Source organism: Gopherus evgoodei, chromosome 1 (assembly GCF_007399415.2).
Source record: "Gopherus evgoodei ecotype Sinaloan lineage chromosome 1, rGopEvg1_v1.p, whole genome shotgun sequence".
Taxonomy (NCBI): domain Eukaryota; kingdom Metazoa; phylum Chordata; order Testudines; family Testudinidae; genus Gopherus; species Gopherus evgoodei.
The window spans coordinates 131,679,296-131,697,911 of NC_044322.1; the positions used below are offsets into that span (position 1 = coordinate 131,679,296).

The following is an 18,616-nucleotide window of genomic DNA, read 5'->3' on the forward strand; positions in this document are numbered from 1 at the left end:
TCTCTTCCCCCCCTCACCCAGAGGGAATGCAAAGTCAGGCTAGTAAATCTAACACACAGAGATTTCCCCCTGACTTCTTCCTCCCACCAATTCCCTGGTGAGCACAGACTCAATTCCCTGGAGTTCCCCACTAAAGAAAAACTCCAACAGGTCTTAAAAAAAAGCTTTATATAAAAAGAAAGAAAAAATACATTAAAATGGTCTCTCTCTATTAAGGTGACAATTACAGGGTCAATTACTTAAAAGAAATATGAATAAACAGCCTTATTCAAAAAGAATACAATTCAAAGCACTCCAGCAACTATACACATGTAACTACAAAAAAACAAACCTATCTTTTTGTACTTACAACTGTAAAACAGAAGATTAGAAAGCAGGAAATAGAGAAATCCTTCCCATAGACGAGAGGGAGATAGGCAGAAGACCAAGAACAAAGGACTCACACACAAAGTTCCCTCCACCCAGATTTGAAAAAGTCTTGTTTCCTGATTGGTCCTCCGGTCAGGTGTTTCAGATTACTTCTTTGCAGGTGAAAGAGACGTTAACCCTTAGCTATCTGTTTATGACACAGGGCTTCTATTTTTCCCTGGTTTCCTTCTTTCCCTCTCTAAACCCAGAGTGTGACTTCAAGCCTTCTGTGCTGCATCTCCCTTCTTACACACGACTTTCTGATTTTAGAGCAGATCAGCCTGCCCCTGCCCAGCTGATCAACCCTGACTCTTCTCCAGGTGTAGCTGGTCACAGGGTTTAATTGGTCCTTTTTACCCACTCAGGCCTTGCGTGGCAGAGGCACCCATCACACACTCCACCCCTATAAGGAAACAAACATACTGTGTGACCTCTAAACCATGTTTTCTACTCTTGTAAAGGGACACGGCTCTCTTGACTTCAGTGTGGTTTGACCATGTATATTAGCCAACGACTTGACCCTGTGTGTCTAAACAAAAATTCTCAGTTATTCAATTAGAATATTGGCTACTTGCAATGAACTACTTTCTCGTGGCTATCAACAAACCCACAATCATTTGTAGAAATTATCTGACAAAATATTTTGAATGAATAAATTTGAGAAAAATCAGACTCTTTTTCCAGACAACTTGAAAATAGGGGGAAAAAAGTTTAATCCATCAAATATATGATTCATTACAAATTATTCCCTTGGGTGAGTTGGGAACAATATTTAAATATTCCAAAAGTTGATTTGCATTTGAGATGGAGAAAATGTCTTTAGAGAAAGCATTGGCTTTGAAGAACTGAGAAGAGAATAATTCAAAAGGAATATACCATTGAGTCATCAGTTAATCAAAAGCTTGGCTGTTGAAAAAGCTAGAATTATCCATTTAATGTTCTCCTTTCATGAAAGAGTCATCATCATAGGTGGAAAATTCTTAAAGCATGTAATCTTAAATTGTTCAGGTCTGGAAGCATGTTGCACTCTCAATGAAATATTTGCATCAAGTTTCAGTCTGCACCTCCAAATCTTTAATTACTTATTTCAATGTAGGCTGTTAGCACGGACAATATTCAAATCTTCAAACGAGTGAGGCTGTTGCAAATAGTAAAAACAGGGTTAGTCCTACTAGGAGACACTGAACCATGCTTCCATAAAATTAACTGGCATTTTACGCTTTGACTGCACTTCAAATAGGGTGACCAGATATCCCGATTTTGGGGTCTTTTTCTTATATAGACTTCTATTACTGCCTCACCCTCGTCCCGATTTTTCACACTTGCTGTCTGGTCATCCTAACTTCAAATCTTATGCCTCACTGCACTTCACAGTGTATTTCTTTTACAGGTGTTGTATTGTCAGTGAGTGGATAAAGACCAGTATTTTGGCTCAAGGCCTTTCTCAAGGAGGCTGGCATTTATCTAGATGAAGACAATATAATACCTGTAAAAAGAAGAAAAGAGCAGTAAAAATTTCTTTTCTTCATGAGGTACTGCAGTGTAATGAAGCTTTTATCTTTACTAAGAGAGGAGCTTTCTGGGGTTTGAATGGATTCTAATTTGTTATCCTTTATGCAGTCTGTGTATAATAGCTGCAGAAAAACCTGATAAATGATGACAGCTCATTGCTTTCTCCTGTAGGTAGGTATTTATTTCCCTCTCCTACCCCTTCCCCCCCGCCATCATCATACTATCCAAGTACCTTTACTGATCAGTATCATTGATATACCCTTAGTTGGAAACAATAGCATCATCTCTCCTAAGTGATTGTGGAGCAGAACATGTATTATTGCAGGGATCGGCTATCTTTGGCACGCAGCCCATCAGGGAAACCTGCTGGCGGGCCAGGACGGTTTGTTTACCTGCAGCATTCACAGATTCGGCCAATCACAGCTCCCACTGGCCACAGTTCGTCGTTCTAAGCCCATGGGGGGACTGTGTGAAGCGGCGACCAGCACATCCCTCAGCTCACGCCACTTCCCGTGGCCCCCATTGGCCTGGAACGGTGAACTGTGGCCAGTGGGAGCTGTGATTGGCCGAACCTGCGGACGCTGCAGGTAAACAAACCACCACGGCCCATCAGCAGATTTCCCTGATATTGAAGTAAGCTAGATGTTTGCTTTAATTAAAATAATACAATTTTAACAATGGGAAAATGGGATCAAATTCAGAAGCCCATCATTCATGAAGTTCCAATTGATTTCACTAGAAGTTTCATACATGGAAAGTTTGCAGGGTCAAGCCATTGGTTTATAATTGGTAACATTTTAATTTCTTCCTCCTCTATCCATTTGTAAAAAGCAAAGGTGAATGAATAGTGTCACTGTGTTCTCTTATATTAAACAGAAACACTGTCAAATTTTTCTACTGAAGGATTATAGCCGGAGAGTAACTGTTTCAGAATGTACTCTTGTGAAATCCCAATGTAGTATGAGATTTTTGAGACCACTTCCAAAAGTAAAAAAACCACGATACCTCAGAAGTTGGTGTTAATGGTTTCTACTTCGACACTATGAATAATGATTTCAAATGTGATGAAAGCCTTGTGAGGTGATGACTGTCAAGCTCTGAAATACTTAATTAAAATAGGATGCTTATTAACATTCTCCAGAACCTGATATGAGACACATGGACACAGAAAAGATATGCAGTTTGAAGCTGATTTATGGAAGAAGAGGATAAGACTAGGAATTAATAGAAGCAAAAGCATAAGCTCTTTCTGCAGGAGATAATAGAGCTACATTTCCATGTAGAAGATAGTTTATTACTTATACAGTATGTACAAATTCTAAACATGAAAATACTGAGTAACAGAATATCAGACTCTATTTACAATTACATTGTTTTTTACAAAATGTTTTTACAAGAAGCATTTTTGCTCTAAATAACACGACAGACATACACATACACACAAATCAACCTTTCTGTATTACATACATAAATAAATATTGACTTTAAATGACAGTTATAGGAACATAATTTCTACAGCCAATTTGGGCAACAGATAAGTAGTTCTGTCATCTCTGCATTACAATATAATTAAGTAAAAAGGAAAAATTATTTCACATATAGACCTCTGTTAATTACTTTGTAAATTGTACCTTACTAATATATTCAGTAGAGGTAAGACAGTCATTACACTTCATGCCTATAACTGAACAATGAGTTTGGGCATGCAAAACCATATATAACCATCATCCACATCTGCAGGTATTCATTTACATTTTTAAATAAAGTTTTTCTTTATTTACTAAAACTACATGCAACAGCTTATTAGCATCAGATTCCGGGTTACAACGCACAAGTTTGCATAACAGTATTTATAGTAATTGATGTTCACAGGTACTGATAAAAATGTTAGAATATACTTGGCATACAGGGAAAGAAAAGGAATTAATAAATAAGTCAATATCACAGCAAGCTTTACAGATACATAGGGCAAAAATAAATTTTCTAAGAGTGTTGTACAGGGGATTTAAAACAGTCTGGGCCGTATCCGATGTTCTTTAAGGTGCTTATTTAGGACAGCACTTAAGGGCATGCTTAAATCCATTCCTATTCAAGACAGAATTAAGCACATGTTTAATTTAAACATGTGCTTATGTCCTATTAACATCAATGCAGTTAAGCATGTGCTTAATTTCTGTCCTGAATAGCAATGCTTTCCTGAAGCAGGGCCTCTATATCCAGAACTCTGACTGATTTCAATGAGAGTGTTGGGTAGGAAAGGAATTCAGATTGGGCCCATGGAATATTTCAACCTCAATCTTGCTTCCACTGAAGGCAATGGTAAAATTCCTATTCGCATTAATGGTGAAAGAACAGACAAGTGTTTCTTTGATTTTGTGAGTGATACTAGTGCCACCTGGGAGTTGCTGCATTATGCCCTCAGCTACAGAGGAATGCTATGAAAGTCGAGGGTGTTTAGTATCTTGAAGTTCTGACCTTTTATTTGTAAGAAGTTCTTATCCCCTTCAACAATATTACCAGTGAATACCACATGGCACCCATAATAGTATGGTACAATCTTTCTCTTTTTAAGTTTTAAGATAAAAATATTGTCTAGTTCTTACTCTGCTCTATCAAAAGCACAAAAATTAACTGCCATAAGAAAAAAAATCTCATTTTTAAACAGCATTCAATGTAAAAAATAGCTTCAAATGCAAAAAAAAATGTTAGAGCAAAAAATGGCATAATCCTATAATTTTCCATTAGCAAACAAAATGTATGCCATCCAGGATTTAACTAATAAATCAATCATAATAGTATGATAAGTAAATTAGTAATATATGGGTGTAAAAGTGCAGTGTACCTAGAAATATCCCACTATCCATATTTGACCTTGATTACTGAGAAACTGAGGAAAAAAAATTCTAACTAAAAATCTCAAGTAGTGATTTCAAACTCCATTGCTGAATGCAATGTTAGCATGATTTAGACTAGTCATAAAGTTTAGACAGTAATAAACCCTGTACAGTTCAGTAAATGAGGATTTATGAATTAGACACTAAGACCCATATCCTCAAGGTATTGAGGTGCCTAACTCCCACTGGATCTAGGCATAAAAGTCTTCAAATATATGATGTTAAATTCAAATAATTATATGAAAATGGCTGGTATTTAAGAACAAATAAGGTATCATTTAATGCCCCATGTGTTGATGGTTTGGTTAACTCATAAGATTTCAGGATCATTTATTCCCATGAAATTTTTATAGCTGAATGTTGAGTTGAGAAACTGATTATTAAAGAGCAAGATTAACATTTTAATCATCTATTTATAAACCATAATCTGTTCATTCCACTCCCATGCCATTCACCTTTATCTCCAAGATATAAAGAGTCAAATCCTGCTGGCCTTACTCAGGCAAAACTCAATAGCAGTTCTTCAAAGACAGTTTTGCCTGAGTTAGGCTGATTGGTCCTATAATAAATAATCTACATTTATATAAATCTATAAAAACCTCCAGACTATTTTATAAATATTTTAATGAACTTTAGTCTCCTCCTGAGACTAAAGTACAATTAAGAAAAAGTAACAAATCTTGCAAGCAGCTCAAACCATTTGGAGGAATATGACATTCCACTCAACAATCAAGACATATCGCAAAATAATCAAGAGCTGTTAATTTGCCCGGTTCTATCTTCTTGAATCCAAGGTTTGTCATCAACTTGGATTTCAAAAAGACAGAGAGACAAATTCTGCACTCAGTTACATCAATGTGAATTCAGCATAGCTTTGTTAACATCAGTCAATTTATTCTAGATTTATTCCAGCGCTACAGAGAATAGAGTCTGGCCAAAAAATTTAGGCTGAGAAGCCTAAGGGAACTAGGTGTCATAGTCTAACACCAGAGTACTTTCCTAGCCTTACTTATGTCCTATGTAATTTATATGTATAAATTGTGCCATGAGTTGATTCTATTCAAATTGCATAGATTTAGTAATTTATTTCTGAAGACCTGTGTACCTAGATGCATGTCAGATTTCAGCTGAGGGAAAATAGTGGATCTTCTGTCAGTTACAGTTCCCTTCAAAGTTTGCTCGCATTATGTAATAGGGAAGAGAAGTTATCGTATGTGTTGGGTTTTTTTTTGTTTGTTGTTTTGTAGCTCCAAAGCATGAACAGCCCTTAATACCTTGTGAAGTAACTATTAATAAAGAAAGCCGACCCCAGGCCCAAAGGCCGGTCTTAATCAAGTTAATAATCATATCAAGGCCTTAGGCCTCAATCACACTAACATATAACAAGTGGAAACATTGATTTTGTACTAAACCCTCCTGAGGCTCACTTTCTGATTTTACTATATTATACACTACTATTATGTTACTTAATGCTGCTAAATCACAGAATGCTGCTATAAGGGGTTAAACTGATATAAAGTCCCTTAAATAACCCATCCATCACTGCCAAAATAAACTAACAACTGCTAGGTTACTGTAGTTTATCAAGCAGCTTGTGCACACAGAAAAATAACCTCTAATAAACTTGGCCAAATATGCATTTTGGACCCAAGTTCCTCAAATTTGCTTGAGAACATAGCTGCTGACACTGCAAGTAGGCGAAAACCAGGTGTCAAAGTCCTGACAATGACAAAAACCCATAAAAAGGGGAAGTTGCAAAAAGCAGGCTTGCAAATTAGCTCATAACCAGTATAGTAATAGTAAAAGTTTTTGCAGATGGTTAAAAAATGTCACTGTATTAACCAAATATGGTATCCTCGGATGTATAAGCTCATATGGTAATTTGCGGTTTTTGGCTATATAAACCCAGGTATTATTGCTGTAAGGTTAGAGCGACTTACCTCTTGCTAGAGGTCCTGTCGTCTCTCCCTGCATATATGCTTGTAATCTGTGATTAATCAATAAAGGAGCCTCAGGCTGTCTGATCAACTCAACTGAGTGGTGGTCAATTTCCACGACACTATCCAAGGCCAAAGACTTGTACCCTAAAGACAGCTCTGTGGAGTTACTTGCTCCATGGGTGCATATATCAAAAAAGTACCAGGGAAATAGAAAGAGAAAGGCAAAATTAATGAAATAATCTCTGAGTTGTCTTTTTTTTTTTTTAATTCAAATACTGGAAAAACTGAATGAACAAACTAGTCATAAATTGCATTGGGGCTCTTGACTCTCGGTAGCATCAGCCTGGTCAAATCTTTTCAATGCAGATGATCTGTATTTGAATTTCTTCTGTACTGTGGTATACTGAGCATAACCATTTTCTTTCAGTCTCAGGCACAGTTATGTTATCTTTTTATTTAGTGTTCTTCAGAATATTTATTGTTGTTTTGACAAGGAATATTTCCTCCTCTGAGGGTATCTGAGGAAGAAGTCGAGTACAGAAACTTTATCTGTAGTCAGATTTGGGTTTGTTTGTTTTTGTGGCACTTGTTGTTGGGGGATTCCGTGAAGTTATTTGTCAATTTCAAGTTACAGAAAGCTTGAGATGTATTATTCTCATTTAAAGATGTGTAATGTAATCTGCACATGAGAACGCAGAGACAGCAATTTTTTGGACATGAGGTTGCGTCATCAGGATTATTTGTATGGCCACAGTGTATAGAGGCAAATTTTCCATCATTCTGATTATAAAGCCAAGCAGTTTCTCTTTACTATTGAAGACTGTCTTTCTGTGGCAAATTACTCTTCCTGTTTACATTGCACAATAAGGTCACCTGCATTCCCTTATGGTTAAAAAACAGGGTACCCTTCATGCCTGAATTTGAAAAATGCAGTCAAATAAATTACAAGCGAATGACTTCCAGACATCATTGTATTGTCACATAATTCTGTGAGCGGAGTACCATGTAGCCAGCACAGCCATTCTGCTGTTCAAAAGATCCTTAGGGGAAATAGATATGCACATCCAAAAGCCAAAGAAACCCCAAAGTAACTTGGAATGCTGATGTCTAAAATTCACTATTTAGTTCTCTAACAGGGAAAATACAGGATTCTCTTCAATATATATATAAAAAACAAATTAGGGAGATTTTCAAAGGCATGTGTCCAGCTACTATAGAACATCAGTGGAAGTTAGGCACCTAACTGCAATTTATGCCTTTGAAAATTTCCCTTGTTAACACATTTTGTTAAGGAGAGAGCTTCATGGTACCATTTCCACACAAAATATAGATATATTACTAAGAAAATACATCAGCTAGCATGATCTACTTTTGTTGTTGTTAAGTTAATAGTAGTTTCCATTGGAGACTGAACTGTATGTATCTGTTATTCCTATGTATTTGGTTGTGCACTTATTTTAGATAAATAGAGATCTCCTTTTAATGGCAAACTGTATTTACTGTATAGGCTTAGCTGATGTAAATTGGCTCAGCTTCACTGAGTTCAACTGAGAGGTGCTAATTTACCCCAGCTGAAGATCTGACCTCTGGCTTTCAAAGTTATGTATACATAAAAGAACAATGTCTCAGATATTGTTATAAAGATTAGGAAAACAAAACCCTCTGTTATTCACTGCACCCCTTCAATGTACTTTAAACCTAGGAAACAAAATGTTATTACAACAAACATATATTTGATTTTTCTCAGATGTGTTGAATTGGATGCAATCTTCAGTTAGCAGAATAGGGGTGGTACTGTCATGATAGTTGCTGTACATTTCAACCTGGCATTGGTACAAATACTATTCTTCATGCTTAAACTATGTAGAAGTAGCTACAAATCATACAGGAAGATAACTTCCACTGGAAAAAATTGATTCATTGTTCCTACAGATGTGCATTTTTCTGGTCTTCTTGTGGGAGCTCAGTTTTTCTCTCAGTTATTTGTTTAATCATCTGAAGCAGTCTAGTGTTTTTCTGGGGGTGGCTTGTAGTGATGTGGATGGTGCTGTTTCAGATGAGGTCCTAAGTAAAGAAGAAAGGGTATGCACCACTTTTAATCCTTGTTGTATACACGATAAAATAATTAGGCACCCATCACCGTAGTACAGGGGTCAGCGACCTTTGGCATGCAGCTCACCAGGGTAAGCACCCTGGAGGGCCAGGCCAGTTTGTTTATCTGCCGTGTCAGCAGGTTCGACTGATTGCAGCTCCCACTAGCTGCGGTTCACTGTCCCAGGCCAATGGGGGCGGCGAGAAGTGCTGTGAGCCAAGGGATGTGCTGGTTGCGGCTTCCTCCCTCCTGCATTGGCCTGGAATGGCGATCAGCGGCCAGTGGGCACTGGGATCGGCCGAACCTGCCGACGTGGCAGATAAACAAACCCTGGTGAGCTGCGTGCCAGAGGTTGCCGACCCCTGCCATAGTATCTGAGCATCTCCCAATCTTTAACATTTTTATCCCCACAACATCTCTATAGGGCAGGGCAATGCTATTATCCCCCTTTTACAGGCAGAAAAACTGAATACCAGGTGACTTACACAGAATGTCTGCAGCAGAGCAAGACTAGAAGTGAGGTCTCTTACAGCCCAGATTGCCACTGTAACCACTGGACCATCCATCCTTTCAGTGGAATAATTGCATACAAGGCCCTGAACCTGAAAAAAACTCCGCCTGTTCTGACACATGCTCACACACAGTTCTTATGACTTCAGTTGAATTTTGAAAGGATGGAAGGATCCAAGTAGGTCAACTATTTTGTTGGATCATGACTAATTAGTTAGATATTTCTTTGGTTCCCATAAAATTAACCTGAATTATTCTAAATGCTTAGAAAATAGTATTTTGTTGTAAGCAACTTCTTAAAATCTAACTGCATAAAAATGCAGGGAAAAATAAATTTAGGCAGCATTTATTGTCTAAGAAATAACATACTTTGCCTTTTTTGTTTATATTGTGCAATCAATTTACAATATTAACTGAAATAATGTGCAATGGCTTGGGGTCACAGTCTTTCCAGGGGAGAAGAAAATAACCACAGTTCATATATTACTATGTAAACTTCAGTTGAAATCAGTGGCAAATGCCCTACAACTCAGGGCTTTGACTGGAAACATTGATAAGAGCTAATTATGCACCTGTTAAGTGTTGCTATGCTATGAAGCTCTAAACATAGTACTATGGTATCTATTCATGGGTTTGAGACTAATGAGACTCCATGGCTCAGGGGATAGCTAATAGGATTCAGAATCTTTCACCTCTAGATATTACATTTTTTATGTATTTGATGTCAAATAGGTAGAGCCACATTAGCCCCTCCACGGATGGAGGAAATGAAAAACCAGTGGAATTCTGCTAGAGGGGACATGGAATGGAGGTTTCTATCTCTGAGTGACATCACTCACCCTTCTCCCTTGATGTCCCTCCATGGCAGCTCCATGGAGTTCCAGATCCACAGAGTGGGGAGAAGAACGAGGTCAAGGGGGCGCTGGTGGAATTATACACTATCTGCCCATCAACCCTTTCTAGTGTGAAATACTCCCCAAAATTAACACTGTCTGAAGAACCAATAATTGTCCTCTCTGTTTTGTGGATGCCCCTTTAGTGGGGTTCTGGATGCACTAGGTAGGAGAGTTCTTAATAGCATAACTTTGCTGTACGCCTGCATTGTAGTGGGACAGGTGCACAAGCAGCAGAGCAGAAATAAAGTGACATAGGATCTGCAGGGGGACACTCTTGGAGGATCTCAGAGGAATCCACTCTTTCACAGAGCAATATAAATTCTTCCTTTGAGCAGAGGTGGAAGTAAGCCAGTATAGTCCAGACTGGACCTGCGCCTCTGGCGGTGATTTAAAGGGCCCAGGGCTCCAGCTGCTGCAGGGAGCCCTGGGCCCTTTAAATCACCCCCGGAGCTCTGGCAGCCGGGCTTGGGCGGGGATTTAAAGGGCCAAGAGCTCACCGCAGCGGCCAGAGCCCCAGCTCCTTTAAATCACTGCCCGAGTTCTACTGCTCCCAAAGCTCCAAGTAGCAGGAGCCCTGGGCCCTTTAATTTGCCCCTGAGCCCCAGGGTGCCCACCCCCCTCTGCAACTAGTAGCTCCAAGAGGATTTAAAGGCCCTGGGGCTCCCAGCCACAGCTGGAGCCCCAGGGCCTTTAAATTTTGAAAGGCTCCACCTCTTCCGGTTGAGGCCACACCCCCACTCAGGACTCCAGCATACTGGTAAGTCCTTTAAGTTACTTTTTTCTCTGCCTTTGAGTCTCTCAATCTCCTGCTGCGGGAACAATGTCTTGGAAACTCTGATGGTAATTTCATGGCACTTCCAGCCTCCTTGGTGGATACGTCTGGTGCAGTGGGATGATCAGGACCTTAGAAATTACTTCCCATTCTTTTGTTTCAAAGTGACTTCAGTGCTCACACTAGGTGATGCATTGATCATATTTAGGATTGAAGATGCACAGAATGAGCAGTACAGTGCAAATTTCCCATGCTGCTCTAATAACGCTCCTCAACCCTGTCCTGTAGGTTCCATTGCTATGGATAGTAAAATTTCCATTTCCTCTCAATTCTTGGTCTCTGAGATGAGGCTGCCAATTGTCATGGGAACTTTTTGAGGGGGAGTAGAGATCTGGACACATGGAAATATGTGCATATAGGTCATCAGAAAGCCAGGAAACAGTACAGACTTTGGATCACTTCTAATCTAGTCTGGATTTCAAGATAACCAAGAAGTCAGATACCCTGTATTCTAAACCTCCGATCACTGTAGAACTCTTAATTCCTAAATTCAGCCAATTATTTACTACTTGCATTTCTCTCTACAGCACCTCAGTATCCTAGATGTCTTATCCATAGATTTCTCACAAAGCAATGCACTGGCTGTGCCACACGTGTATTTTCTTTGCTATAATACTTTGCAATGGCCTCAGCATGACCCTGAGGTCCTGAGATAATATCACCAGATCACTTAAACTACCTTTTGCAGTTTTTTCCCCCCCCAAAGAGCGACCTGAATTTAACAAGTTTGGAGGCTGATAATCTGAGCTACTATCTTAGCCTATAATGCCAAATAGGTGGATTGTTTGTTTTTAACTTTGAACCAATATTTGTGTAACTGATCATTACATATCATACAGAGTATTTACTAATGTCCCTTGGTTAACAGTTTGTGGCTCTGATTTTTATTTTATTTTTAGCCGTTGTTTCTACTAAGCCTTGGTGCAAATTTGCAGTGTTACATTAGTGGGAAGACAGTGATTATGAGCAACAATAGCATTATTCACGCGCTAAATACTCTAAAATTATTGGGTTCATTTACCCTTTATATGTATTTATATATGGGGAAAAACAACAAAAGCTGTGTGGTAAACATACAGTGGATGCAATTCAAAAGTTCATTGTGGTTTCAGAGCTATTAAATGTTCCAGCAGGATTCTCCATTTTAATTATAAGGACTATCCCTGAAATCCATAATATCTCTAAAAACAGAACAGTTTAAGACTGCTCACTGTATAAAGGGTTAGAGCAGTAGAATCCCATGACTTTGTTTTAATTGTTGCAGTAGACAATGTTTTAAGTGCCTTTCTCTGCACGTATGCTAGTGCAAATACTTTTATGTCAGGTCACAACACTTACTATATGGTGAAAATGGCAGCAGATCAGGTGTTCGGAAAGATTTTATTGTAGCTGGTCCCTCCCCGTCTGTTGTCAGCACTTGCACTTCTAATCGGTAAAGTGTTGATGGCCTCAGGTTGGGGACAGTCAGCACATAATGATCCTAAAAATATATGAATGGAATAAATTCTTATGTCTACCAGAAATAATAGACAAAATTGATCCATCCAGACATTGTACATTAAGTAGATACTTTCTTTTTCACATATATACTTGTTTTAAAATTGTGTTGCAACTCCTACAGATTGTTTTCTTAAGATTTTGTTTTAATGATTTCATACATTTATTATGTAGTTCACTACTCTTTTGGTTTGGTTAGCATGTTCCTAAAGAGTTGGTATAAAAAATACCTGGTAGAGCAAGAATTTGAAAAAAAGCCAGTTCTCAGGCCTGATCTACACCTAAATCTTAGATCAACCTAGCTACATTCATACCCATGAAAGAAGAAGTTAAGCCAACCATAACCCAAGTGTACACACAGCTAGGTCAATGGAAGAACCCTTTCTGTCACTGTAGTAAGAGTCAGTGCTATCGTGGCACAGCTGCAGCCCTGAAGTTGTAACGTTTCTAGTGTAAACATACTCATAGAGTTCACCTATAGGACATTTTTCCCTTGTCCCTTAAAATACAGCTTTCCCTATAGTTAAGGATAACTTATGCCACTTCCAGATACTTCCAACTTCAATTTTCTAGTCAGTTTCCTGAAATTAAAGTGGCAGTGTCATGAACTGAGTTTATTTCTAGGTTTTATTTACTTTTCAGATAACAAGTACATTGTATGTCTCATAAAATATTTTATAGAAGCCAATGTTTGTCTTTAGTTGCCATTGATTTGTAAACTGATGGCCTTTTTGAGTCAAGGGCAAAAGCCTCAGCTGGTGAAAATTAGTATAGATCCACTCAGCTACCCAGGCTAATGAACAGGCCCTGAATTTTTAATCCCATTTTTGAAGTGGAGAGAGTTCAAATATTAATTAACCCTGGGCCAGACTTTTCACTGCTTTGAACCCTGTGCGATCATTTACAGTCAAACAAATAAGTGCAAATTAGGTGTAAAACACTTCCAAATGAGAATGCACACATGTAAATGACTCAAGGAAATGCAGTGAAGAATCAGACCTTCAGTTCAACTACTTCCCAAGTTTGTTTGGGCTGCTCAATCACCAGACAACCATCCACTGGAGTAGTCCTAGGACTGAACTAGTGGCATTAAACTAATGTCTGTGGAACCAAAAACTGAACAAACACAAAGTAAGCTCCACCTGGTAGCTACACTTAGCATGCTAGGAATTGGCACAGGAATTTCTTCTGGCAGGCAACAGACAGAGCATTTAAAGTATGCGCAGCACACTTGTTCTGATCTAGCTCACTGAAGTCAATGGAAAGACCACTGGGTGCTTAGTGGCAACCTCTGCCTCTGGTGGAGTTGGCAACACCTCTTGAACGGCCTCCCTCCTGCTTGCTGCTGCTGCTACTACTACAGGAGGAACTGGAGCCCTTGCAAAGAAAAGGGGGAAAAGTGCAAGTTAAATCTTCTCCCACTTTATATGAACAGAGATCTAGTTCTATTTTGAATTATCATTATTTAACTGTCCATGTAAGGGGGGCAGGGATCCCCTCAAGTTCCCTCCAGACCCTGCTTCAGGTCCTTGCAATGTCTTTCTCTCACTTCCTCACAGATGCCCAAAGGGGTTCTTGGAGCAAACAAACAGGGCTGCAAAGAGCAGGTTTGGGCCCCGGTGAAAAAAAAATTGGGGCCCCCCCCCAGCAACGGTGGATCGGCTAAACAGGGCTGACAAAGCTGGACCCCAGGCCCCTTTCTGGATCACTGGGCCACAGTAATTTGTACCAGCTTCCCCCCCACCTCGTCGACCCTGCAAACAAACTAAAGAAAAGTTCCCTTCCCTCTTTCTTCTCTTCTGAGAGAGGGGAGTCCGTGGGAAATTAAAGAGAAGTAAGGATGACCTGGATCTCAGGCAGTCTTCTTGAGTCAACCCTTTAGGCTTAGTCTAAACAGGGTCTACCTCCAGCTTCTCCATGGGGCATGCTGCTCTGCAGCTGGGTTGTGCATCTTCAGGAGCAATGAGGCTTGTTGCTCAGTGACAAACAGAAACAGTGCTGCTTTCTCTCCTTGGGGGCGGGGCGGGATAGAGGGAGGGATAGCTCAGCAGTTTGACCCTGAAGGCAGGGGGCTGGACTTAATGACCTTTCAAGGTCCCTTCCAGTTCTAGGAGACAGGATATCTCCATTAATTTATTATTTACTTGTCTCCTTCTCAGCAAGCCAAGCTGAAGCAGGACAGCCTTTTTCCTCTTCCCGCAGCCCTTCCTGTGGCAGCTTTTCCTTTTTAAGCTCCTTGCTCCCTTCTCCCATCCACCCTGGTAGAACAAGTCTCACACCTGCATCTTGTTAGTGTTGAACAGGCCCAGAGAAACTTGTTAGTCCCCTCTCGGTCAGTGTGAGGGTGTGTCCCTTTATACCTTGGTCCAAATTTGCAGAAAAGGGAGAAGATCTTTATTTTCCACAAAGCACATATCCAGATGGAGCAGAAGGAAGGTTAATACAAAGGAGAGAGAAATTATCTTGCATTCAGGGTAACCCCTCTAAGTTTCCCATCCTGGATATCAAAGAATTAACAAATCCTTACTATCCTAGGAACAGAGTGGCCTGATCATCAAAAGAAAAATATCTTCTGCTGCCTACATGATCTTTGCCTTCATTAAGGCATATCTCAAATATGGTTGCTAATTTGACAATCACACACATTACAATGTTTGATGTGTCATCAAGATGAGTAGTTGTTCTGGAGACGTATCCCAAACAAGGGGGGGAAAGTGAACCCATTTTCTGCTCAAACACACAAGGTGCCTGGCAGCTAAATTGTGACTAAAAATACAAAATTAGCCATGCATACAAACATGCAATGCCCCCAGCAATAAAAAGAAAACAAACTTACTGCTGGCAGTATCTGTGATTGGGAAATGATGCTGTTGGGTAAGCTGTTTTGTCTGCTCTCTGTAGTAACCTCTGCCCAGGTGACTTGAAAACCTGTCATGGGCTGATGAAGATTTGCCTTTGATATCTTCCATGAAAAGTGACCAGTAATATTTACTTCCTGAACAATGAAAGAGGCAGATAGATTCTCGGGTTTGGCCAGCACTTTAGGGAGAACTGATGCTGCAAGAATTTGAGGCAAGAAGATAAGTTACAGTTTGAGGAACAGCTGAAATAGTGTTAAGATAGCTTGAGATCCCAGGGTCACAGTCTATTTCTTGATGTGTCTATTGCATTTCTTTATTTAGTTTACTCAGGACTATGCCAACTTTTTGCCACCTCTTTTCTTAAGAGGCAACAGCATAAACTCTAGGAGTTTTAGGAGAGTTTCAAGATAACGTCTCAGTATTGCATCTGGTAAAAAGTATAGTATAGTCCCATAGCTTGATTATTAACTGACTTATATTTTGTTTGGTCACTTACCTGTGCAAAGTGAATGCAAAGTGGTATGCAATCTGCCAGTTCAAAATGGGAGCATTTTACATTCACTTTGGACAGGTGTAAATAACTACACAAGGTGCAAAGCACTGGCAATTAAAGTGTACGGCCTTAGGCCTTGTCAGCACAGGAAAGTAGTTTTGGATATAACCTAGGGTTTGAATTTAAACTGATACAGTTATTCCAGTATAACTCTTTGTGTGGACATTTATACTAGTATAACAATACTTTTAAAAATTTTTATTTAATTTTTAATTTTTTGCTATAGCTTATTTGGGAAAGGGGATAAGTTAGGCCAAAAACAGCCTTCTTATACTGGAATAAGAGCATTCACGAGGTGGGTTATAAAGGTATAATTAATATCTGCATAATTCTATCTGTATAACTGTTAAAATTTTCCAGCACAAACAAGTACTTAAAAAAAGAATAGCAATGTAAATCATTGCTGTAATAATACTGCTACAATATATACTTGAATATTTCTCTGAAATTCTTATCTAAGTGACCAACCAAAACTATGATAGCCTTGTTAAGTTGGTAAAACCACACCCCTATGTATTTAATTTGATTGCATTTGTAACGAGGAAAATTTTTTAAAGTATTTGTTAGACATATTTCCTACTAAAAGAGTTCAAAGATGCTTTAATGTTGTTGCACCTTAGAGACTAACAAATTTATTTCAGCATGATCTTTCATGAGCTACAACTCACTTCTTCGGATGCATAGAATGGAACACACAGACATGATATATTTATTTTATACATACAGAGAACATGAAAAGGTGGAAGTATGCATACCAACAGGAAGAGTCTAACCAATTGAGATGAGCTATCATCAGCAAGAGAAAAAAAACTTTTGAAGTGATAAATAAGATGACCCATAGAAGGTGTGAGGAGAACTTAGGGAAATAGATTCAATTAGTGTAATGACCCAACCATTCCCAGTCTCTGTTTAAGCCTGAGTTAATTGTATCTAATTTGCATATTAAGTCGAGTTCAGCAGTCTCTCTTTGGAGTCTGTTTTTGAAGTTTTTTTGTTGCAAAATTGCCACCTTCAAGTCTGTCACTGAGTGGTTAGAGAGATTGAAGTGTTCTCCCACTGGTTTTTGAATGTTATGATTCCTGATGTCAGATTTGTGTCCATTTATTCTTTTGCGTAGAGACTGTCCAGTTTGGCCAATGTACATGGCAGAGGGGCATTGCTGGCACATGATGGCATATAACACGTTGGTCGATGTGCAGGTGAACGGACCTCTGATGGCATGGCTGATGTGATTAGGTCCTATGATGGTGTCACTTGAATAGATATGTGGACAGAGCTGGCATCGGGCTTTGTTGCAAGGATAGGTTCCTGAGTTAGTGTTTATGGACATGAACTCGAATTAATATGCAAATTAGATACAATTAACTCAGGCTTAAACAGAGACTGGGAATGGTTGGGTCATTACACTAATTGAATCTATTTCCCTATGTTAAGTTCTCCTCACACCTTCTATGGGTCATCGTATTTATCACTTCAAAAGTTTTTTTCTCCTGCTGATGATAGCTCATCTCAATTGATTAGACTCTTCCTGTTGGTATGCATACTTCCACCTTTTCATGTTCTCTGTATGTATAAAATAAATATCTCCTGTCTGTGTGTTCCATTCTATGCATCCGAAGAAGTGAGCGGTAGCTCACGAAAGCTCATGCTGAAATAAATTTGTTAGTCTCTAAGGTGCCACAAGTACTCCTGTTCTTGTTGCAGATACAGACTAACACGGCTGCTACTCTGAAACCTATCTTTAATGTTGAAAAGCATTACTTACCAGGGTATCCTGGTAATTTCCTGGACTTCCAGATACACAAAAATAAGTCTCCTCTATTTATTCTGAGTCTTTCAATACACGTTTGAGAATTGCTTTACAAAACTTGTTTTTGAGTGACCAGAAGTGCACTTGAAATCTACTCTGCATGTTCTTCAGACCGTGACTTACCTCCTTCAGCAGGACAACTAATGTGCTTGTGGTTTTTTCCTTTAAGAGCAGAGCAAGGTGGAGTGGTAAAGAAAATACTTTCAGCCTTCAAACGACCTTTAGATCTTGCTGGCTGAACGGTCACTTTATATTTACATGAAAATGACAGGTCCTGAAGAATTATGTAGTTTTCCTAGACCAAGAAAAACAATATATGCTGCAAATAAACCTTTTTTTAAAACTATAATGTTGGCATAAGATTAAATGTTTTTTTTCTAGTAAAGTGCATTTTTCTCTACATGATTAGCACATACAAATGTGTTTTTTATTCAGAGAACAAAGCAAATATTGCCTATATTATTATTAAATTATAATCAGAAAACCTTATTATAGTGGTTGGATACTTTCTTCAATCCTACAGAGTATCTTAGTCGTGCTGCATCAAAGTAGCTAACTTCTAACATAGGGAACAATCCCTTGGCACGATGGCAGTGGGGAATGGCAGTGTGAGGATGAAAAATGCTAATCCAATTAAATAAATGTAAGGAAGCTGATTTAAGCTGAGATGAAAGACAGGCTTAATCTACATTTAAGAACTCCTTTTAACATGCATACAAATCCCAAGAAGGCCTTATACATCTTTCCTTGAGGACATCCTACTTCCACCCTTAGATACATGTTATCCTTCTAAGCAGGAAAGAATCCACAA

At 38.9% G+C, this 18,616-nt stretch overlaps 1 protein-coding gene across 2 annotated transcripts in view; it reads right to left on the reverse strand.

Moving 5' to 3' along the window:
- Positions 1 to 6,805: 6,805 nt before the first annotated feature.
- ANOS1 (anosmin 1) overlaps positions 6,806 to 18,616 on the reverse strand; it is a 179,072-nt gene continuing 167,261 nt past the window's right edge. For both annotated transcript variants that reach the window (XM_030572375.1, XM_030572367.1), the window contains 4 exons: positions 17,929 to 18,100; positions 15,418 to 15,638; positions 12,423 to 12,564; positions 6,806 to 8,818 (listed from right to left, as the gene is read on the reverse strand). In XM_030572375.1, coding sequence (XP_030428235.1) covers positions 8,760 to 8,818; positions 12,423 to 12,564; positions 15,418 to 15,638; positions 17,929 to 18,100 — 594 coding nt within the window. In that variant the 3' untranslated portion in view covers positions 6,806 to 8,759. The remainder of the gene's footprint in view (positions 8,819 to 12,422; positions 12,565 to 15,417; positions 15,639 to 17,928; positions 18,101 to 18,616) is intronic.